The sequence below is a fragment of the Grammomys surdaster genome, unplaced genomic scaffold, assembly GCF_004785775.1.
Source record: "Grammomys surdaster isolate TR1022 unplaced genomic scaffold, NIH_TR_1.0 313, whole genome shotgun sequence".
Lineage (NCBI taxonomy): Eukaryota > Metazoa > Chordata > Mammalia > Rodentia > Muridae > Grammomys > Grammomys surdaster.
Window position 1 is genome coordinate 2,355,453 of NW_021604732.1, and position 8,584 is coordinate 2,364,036.

Sequence of the window (8,584 nt, forward strand, 5' to 3'; positions counted from 1 at the left end):
TGCTTTAATTGGGTGTGATTGCACAGGAGCCTAGTTCCAGTATGAGGCAGGGAGATAGCTGGTATGAGATCAGCCTGAACTACACTGCAAGAAGCTGTCTGCAAATATACAAACAAACTAACCAAGAGTGGGACTATAACTCCAAGTTATACAAGAATGAAAATAATAACATGCTAAGATTATGCCAATTTATACTGAACTATTTAAAAATCAAAAGTAAAGAATAAGCCAGGCAGTGGTGGCACACACCTTTAATCCCAGCACTTGGGAGGCAGAGGCAGGCGGATTTCTGAGTTTGAGGCCAGCCTGGTCTACAGAGTGAGTTCCAGGACAGCCAGGGAAATACAGAGAAATCCTGTCTTGAAAAATCAAAAAAAAAAAAAAAGTAAAGAATACAGTGAAGAAAACAAACAAGGTGGTGCATATTTGAAATCTGACCCTCCAGAGCAGGAAGTGTGAGACTCTACCACTAGCCTTACCTGTATAAACTTGAGGTTCCTGGGTTATACGACATCTCATCTCAAAACAAAGAAACAAAATTCCAGCCAAGCAAACCTCAAAAAAGATTAGAGTTTAACTTTAATGCTTGGATCCCTCGTTCTCTGTCCTCACTGTTTAGCATTCCCACATTCTCCCTGAATGATCTGTATAGATGCTTGGTGCTTCAAGACCAGCATTATCCACTATAAACATGGTAAGAATTACATAAGCAGCTTTATATTTTCTATTATCCATGCTTAAAGAAACAATCACAGTGTGTTGGAGACTGCTCAGCAGTTAGATGTACTTGCTGCACAGTGATGAAAGCCCCACTGAGTATCCTGGCACCCATATAAGAAGACACCAAAACACTCAGAACATCAGAATCCCACTTCCAAAGTCAGGAACAGAAGATGGAAATTGCTAGATTCCTGTCAAATAGAAAATACTCATGATGCTCTGGTTTAGAGAGAGATCCTGACTCAAAACGGAGTGATAGAAGAAGTCCCCACACACCCTCATCTGACCTGGATCTGCATGTATACACACACACACACACACACACACACGTACGTTTAAAAATAAAAATAGGTTACACTAATTATAAGAACTTATTTTCCTTAACTCAATGTACTGTAGGTCTTGCTACCTCAACCTAGAATGGACAGCAAAATCACTCAGGAGAGTGTGCACTCTTTCATTTTAAGTCTTATGAAACCAGAGTGTATTTTACATTTCTTACACACCAATTCACTTGAGTAAAGGGTTGTACCTGCCCCTGAGTGACTACTTGTGAGATAAGGGTTATTTTGAAATAAGCTGTCCAAGACAGGAAGTGGACTAGGGATGAACGGTTTGTTGCTATAGACTCAGGCTGAAATTGTACCTGAGACTGGAAGGTCTGAGGGAGTTTTTCAAATCATCAGAGAGAAGTTTCCGAAGTTTCCTATAAAAGGAACCAGCTATGAGATCAGGAGAATGTGGGAAATCCTAGAAACAGACAGGAGGCCAGTGTGGTTGAAATACTGAAAACAAGTCTCTCTCTCTCTCTCTCTCTCTCTCTCTCTCTCTCTCTCTCTCTCTCTCCCCCCCCCCAACCCGTGTGTGTGTGTGTGTGTGTATTCATTTTCAAATTGGGTGTGGATATATAATTTATAGTCCTGCTGTGTGTGTAGCTTAGTTTTAGAGCACGTTTCAGGCATACATGAAGCCCTAGATCCTTATACAGAAACCCCAGGGGACAGCACACACCTGTGAGCCCAGCAGGAGTGCAGGAAGAGAAATCAGAAGTTCATGATCATCTTTGATATAGAGGAATGATAGGCCAACCTGCATTACATCATAAGACACTCTCTCATAACAAAACAAAAATCACAACAAACAACACCAAAATTAAAACTGAAATGATTAAAATTAAAGCTCCACTCAGTAAAGCCTGATATTATTAAATCTCCCCAATCTATCATCTCTCTTCCCCCAGATATTTTTGGATGCATCTTCCAGTCACTAAGATGCTGATCAACCAGACGTTTTACCTGAAACAGATTTATAACATTGTCCTCTGTATATTTAAGAATTCAATACATGATTGTTTGTTTGTTTGTTTGTTTGGTTGGTTGGTTGGTTGCTTGGTTGGTGATTGGTTGGTCGGTTTGTTTGTTTGTTTGGTTGGTTGGTTTGTAGGAGTAAGGACACTGTCAAATTCACAACTGCTCTGGAAATACTTGCTTGAACAACATTTTACCCTCTAATTGTCAGATGAGAAAGTACTCATACCCAGTTTTTCATCTTATACAACTCTCACACTTGAGGAGCTTCCGTGGAAAATTTAGTAATAACTGAAATGTGGATCTGGGTGTGGAGAAGTTTGGCTTCAGCTCTTTAAGGATCTCTTTTCACCCAGCATCCTTGGACAGCCTGGAATGCTCACTATCGACCATGCTGCCATACAATACAGATCCACGTGCCTCTGTCTCCCCAGCACAGACATTAAAGGTGTGCACCACCATACCCTGCGCTGCCTAAATTTTGGAAGCACAGTCTATGAGCTACATTTATTACTTTCAACTCCTCCATTCTTAGTATGGGCTGCTAGTAAACATTTATTAGAAAGATGTTAGTTGATGGCATCTGGGAAGTATGACAAGAGCCAAGTGTCCCTTTTTTCTGCTCTTGTTCCAGGATCTCCTGGTTTCTCAAGTTCATTCTTCTTTTTGAGTGCAGTTTATTCTGTAAATCTAGAGGGTTGGTCCAGGTGTCAAAGTCCTTTAACTCTCTAAACATCTGAAAAGCAGTACTGTCCCCAGGCCTAGAGTCACACCTCAAGTAGGGCTGTTTGCTGAAGCTTGGAAAACAGCCCAGGGCACACTAGCCATGCTCCCACTTACTTAGACTCTCCTATAGTCTGTTTATAGCAGTGAGTAAATGCTTCTAGTGGGTGGATTAAAGAACTGGGGAGATTCAATTTTCACACAGAACAGGAGAGAGTGTGGCCAGGAGATAAGGATGGAATTACAAGAGAGACTTGTCTTCATCCATAAATAGCTCTGGAAGAGTCCATGGGCAGCAGAGCACCAGAAGGAGAGACTAACAAGAAGTCACTTTCCCTTAAATACAGGTAAGTAGGGATGTCTGCTGCCACATGCTGAAGAGAAAGAGTCAGGATAGTGCTCCCTGGAGTTTCTGTACCAAGTGGAATTACATTAGAGATGATGTGGGGTTGAATGTGGGACATTAGACAATGATGATTGAGTTCCATCCAGTAGGGTTCTGTGGATTCTTGGAAAGTGAATCTTTGTTTAAATGGAATGATAAGCTTTTACAGATACACTCTATAATATTATATAATAATATGGGAATGAGACCAGGAGGCAAGGGGCACACATATATTTGCAGTGGTGTTCATTGATTTTTGTGGTTTGTAAATTAGGAGATTTTGTAAGAAAGCTTGTATGCAGTGTGGCTGCAGACACTGGAGGTTTTGTGTTGGAGATACTGTAGCTAAGGACAGAAGGAACTAAATTTTGCATTAGTTGGAGTGTTGGAGATGGGAAGGGAGTGGCCAGTCCAAGAAGATGGGCAGCTTTTAGAATTGGGATTTGTTCTCTATGACTGGGAAGTCATTTAGTTCTTTAACTAGTGGGGAAATATTTTGAGAAAGGCTTTAAAAAGATTTTTAAAATATTTGAATCTGTTGATTGGGATACTCCAACTCTCTCAGCTTGGAATTTTGGTGGCTGGAGCCCTTCATTTTGGGCTATCTGTCTCTCCTGATCACTTGCTTCACCAACAACCAGCTATTGCTGCCTACTTTTCTCAGTCTCTCACAGCATCCCCCATCCCTCCCCTGACCCGACAATGAACTTAAAACAAGTCATAAAATATAACAGATATGCCCCAGTGCCTACTCAGCTCATCAGATCCTCACAACAGGTGTGAAGTCTTACTTTGCACTTTCTATTGTATTACATGTGAGTGTGTGTGTGTGTGTGAGAGAGAGAGAGAGACAGAGACAGAGACAGAGACAGAGAGATTGGGGCAGAGGGGGAGAGGGAGAAGGAGGGGGAAATTGAGAGAGAAAGGGAGAGGGAGAGAAAAGGATAATAACTTTCAGGCATCTATTCTATTCTTTAAGCAATATGTACTTGCGGATCTAACTCAGGTTATGAAGCTCATGAGGAAGTGACTTTACCCACTGAGTCATCTTTCTGGTCCTTGTTTAGTTTCTTCCTTCATTGAGGAAGCCATCAACCCACAGCTACAGCAGCTGGCCCTGGACCCCATGCATGACTAAACTGCCACCCTTTACTTGGGTACTAGATCCTATCCCTCCATTGCTCAGCAAAGGTCTTCTTCTTCTTTGTCAAACAAATCAAAACAAAACAAAATGTAATTCAAATGTTGACGCAGGAGGATGGTGAATTCAATACCTCCCTTCAATAATCATCAGATCACACACACACACATACACACACACACACACACACACACGGTTATGGGCTTTCTGTTTATTTTTTGAGCTTGGACTTACTTTCTATGCCGGAGTGGCTTGGATCTTGTTAGTATCTCCTTCTCTTAGTCTACTGACTGCTGATATGATCCGCATACATCACTGTGTCTTATATTTTCATTTGATTTTGACATGTCTTCATATTTCTCAGCCTGGACTCCACACTGTAAGTGCCTAGAGATGACCTTGATCTTCTGACCTTCCACTACCAATGTTCTTGAATTACATACAGGCAGATACCATTATCCCTGTTTTTTCTGATGTAGGTGAGTGAACCCACGTTATACCCACTAGACAAGGTGTCTAGCATCACATACACCCGGTTCCTGTGCTGGTATTTTATTATTTAAAAAGGAAAGAGGAAAGAAAACTTGGCATGTTGACAAATATTTTCAATCCCAACCTTTGGGAGACTGAGGCTTAGGGTCAGGTCAAGGCCAGCTTTGAGCCACAAAGATTTCTCACAATAATATATTCAAAACCCAGATATCTCTTCCAAACCCTGTGGTGGAAGAAGCTCTTCCCTCTTCTGCTGAGCCCCTCCCCTCATGCACAACTCAGGCCTGAGTAACTAACTGATTCCCTACAGACAGACAGCCTACAGGAAGCCCACTTTGCTCTGCTTTCTGGGCCCACAGACTCAGAGTCTTGATTCCTTCAGAATCATGCATGTTCTCTCTGTTGTCTTTTCCACAGGGAACTCCTGCAAGGACTCTCAGGTGTCCTTGCTTGTCAGCCCATGCATGTTCTCTCTGTTGTCTTTTCCACAGGGAACTCCTGCAAGGACTCTCAGGTGTCCTTGCTTGTCAGCCCAACAGTCACAGCGGTCCTCAGAGGGACCCCCGCACCCCAGCAATGTCTCTCTGTGTCCTTGGGGAAAGGAGAGTCCTCACAAAATGGCTCCTGAGCCCTGTCCCTGCCCTGCCCCTGTTCTTCTCCATTGCTGTTCCTCACTGTCCCAGCTGCCCTGCCCTCTCCCCTGCCACAGGCACCCTCCTGCATCTGGACCTTTGCACTCTCTCTCTCTTCTCCCCTCACAGCTCTTTCTGGCTGGCTAATCCTTCTTCAGCTTTGCTCAAATACCTTCTGTGTGACAGTAGTAGAAAGCGCACTTAAGCCTGACAGAGCAGGCTAAGATTGCACCCACACCCCTCCAGCACTGCCACCGAAGCTTCCGAAGCTTGCTGGATGATTCCTTTGTAGTTTATCAGCTCTGTTTGTGTGTTCATCCATGCAGGGAAACAGTGAATTCAATATTTTCTGTTTTTTAAACAAATATTATTTTCTTTATATTTTCAGGGTATGTGTTGCATGCAGTAGTCAATAAACAAACAGCATTTTTTTATGGTCTCATAGCTACATTTTTGATCCATTGATAGAGGCTTGAGTCATAGAATCATATTCATTCTGTTAAAGGCAGTAAAAAAACATAAATTAAGTAAAATTTTGGTACTATATTATTGTTTTCTATAGTAAGTTGGATACCTTGTAATTTTTATAAATCTATGATACTAAAATTGCTGTAAGCATATTATCACTTTTAAAATTTATGTTTATTGTTTTTAATTGTATGTATCTGTATGAGTGTGCATGCATGTGTGTTTGTGGTGATGGGTACATGTGAACACAGATGTCCAAGGAATGTTTGATGCTTGTGTGACTCCAGTGATAGTGGCTGTGAGCCTCTCAACCAGGGTGCTGGGAACTTCTCCCAGTTTTCAGGTTTTCTGTAAGAGCAGTTGGCACTCTTGACCAATGAGCCATTGCAACAGCCTGGTGGTAATGTTCTAGTGAGAGTAGTACTTGTTCACACTCCCTCAGCCTTGCTCTATGAGTGCTAACAGTGGAATTAAAATGAACAGTTTCAAAACCCTTGTCTTTGATGTCTATGGGACAATGTGCTTAGACACAGTGTTTCTCATTTTACTCAGTCCATGTTGCCAATACTGAACTTGATTGAATTTTAGGGACCAACCACTGTGGCTACTGAGCAGGAAGAGCCTGCAGTCAACCACGGGACAACTGCACCTCCATTAGAAGGCTGCTTTTTGCTTAGGGTTATACCAAGAAGCAAACTTCTTCTCTCTGACTTCAAGTTTTCTTTGTTTATTGTCTTCCTTGTACTGAGACCATGAGTGAGACTGAAGGATATGTGTGGGAAGGACCAGGAAAGAGGAGTGTTTGGGAGGACAGGGGCCCCAGCAGAAAGGCCTATGTGGTTCGCACAATCAGGATGAGAGACTTTCTCAGATACAGTGTGGTGAGGGTCACAGCCAACCAATGAGATGTATCTCCTCATTGTCCTGCAGGTCACCATCATGATGCCCCCTCAAGTCCTCATTTCAGGCCTCCTACTCCTCTCAGGTAAGTGAGAGGTGGAGTGGGGATGCCTGGGAGGATGGAGATTCAGACAAATACATTCCCTGGGGTCTGAATCACAGGTTATCTAGTGAGCAAAAAAAATAGGATGAAACTGTAGCCACAAAGATATTTCTTAACCTCCATGAATTTTTGTTTGTTTGTTTGTTTGTTTGTTTTGGTTTTTCAAGACAGGGTTTCTCTGTGTATCTCTGGCTGCCCTGGAACTCACTCTGTAGACCAGGCTGGCCTCCAACTCAGAAATCTGCCTTCCTCTGCCTCCCATGTACTGGGATTAAAGGCATGTGCCACCACTGCCCAGCAACCTCCATGAACTTTAAAATTTATGGCTAAAATATAAGACCCACAAGACTGTCAGTTAAGGGATAAATATATGTACATGCATGTAATATTTAAGTAAGGGTGAGTACATGTATGTACGTGTACTTGTCAATGCATGAAGGCTACAGAAATGACCTTCACATGGCCCATATGTCATTAAAAGAGCCTCTCGGCCCCTCCGGAATTCCACTTCCCTTCTGCCCCTGCCTGCTCCTCCGAGCTGGAGCAGACACAGAGTCAGTCTGCTCCTGTCCTGTGGAGAAACTGAATCCTGAGTCATCCAGGAGCCACTGCACTCAGAGCAGCTGGTAAGAACTCCATCTCACTCCCTAAACCCCAGAGATAGATCGGGGAGCCAGGGACATCCAGGGCACAGCAGCTACCCAAACCCCGCCCCTCCGGAATTCCACTTCCCTTCTGCCCCTGCCTGCTCCTCCGAGCTGGAGCAGACACAGAGTCAGTCTGCTCCTGTCCTGTGGAGAAACTGAATCCTGAGTCATCCAGGAGCCACTGCACTCAGAGCAGCTGGAGCCACTGCACTCAGAGCAGCTGAAACTGAATCCTGAGTCATCGAGGACCCACTGCACTCAGAGCAGAAGGATTTCCAGATCCAAGAGGTGGCCTGAGTCCCAGGAGTTATTCCACCCAGGAGATTAGGAGCATAAGACCACAGAGACCTCTGGACTCTGAGGAGCTCTGCAATAAGCAAGATAACTGGAAATACAGACTCCAGTTTTACACAGTGAGGGCAGGTACCACTAGAGTTAACCAGATGGCGAAAGGCAAGCGCAAGAACATAAGCAACGGAAACCAAAGTTTCTTGGCATCATCAGTGCCCAATTCTCCCAATATAGCAAGCCCTGAACACCCCATCACACCTGAAAAGCAGGATTCAGAATTAAAATCACTTCTCATGATGATGATAGAGGATTATAAGAAGGAATTAAGTAACTCCCTTAAAGAAATACAGGAGAGTACAAGTAAACAGATAGAAGCCCTTAAAGAGGAATCACAGAAATCCCTTAAAGAAATGGAAGAAAACACAAAGAAGGAGTTAAACAAAAACATTCAGGACCTGAAACTAGAAATAGAAACAATAAAGAAAGTTCAAAGGGAGACAACCATGGAGATAGAAAACCTAAGAAAGAGATCAGGAGTCACAGACGCAAGCATCACCAACCGAATACAAGAGATAGAAGAGAGAATCTCAAATGCAGAAGATACGGTGGAAAATATTGACACAGTTGTCAAAGAAAATGCAAAACGCAAAAAACTCCTAACTCAAAACATCCAGGAAATCCAGGACACAATGAGAAGACCAAACCTAAGGATAATAGGTATAGATGAGAATGAAGATTCCCAACTTAAAGGGCCAGTAAATATCTTCAACAAAAT

At 43.0% G+C, this 8,584-nt stretch overlaps 1 protein-coding gene across 1 annotated transcript in view; it reads left to right on the forward strand.

Annotated features, from left to right (window-relative positions):
* The first annotated feature begins 6,774 nt into the window (after positions 1-6,774).
* The window catches only part of LOC114629616 (hepatitis A virus cellular receptor 1 homolog), a 22,185-nt gene continuing 20,375 nt past the window's right edge, over positions 6,775-8,584 (forward strand). The window contains exon 1 of the mRNA XM_028777679.1: positions 6,775-6,853. Within this exon, the coding sequence (XP_028633512.1) occupies positions 6,775-6,853 (79 nt within the window). The remainder of the gene's footprint in view (positions 6,854-8,584) is intronic.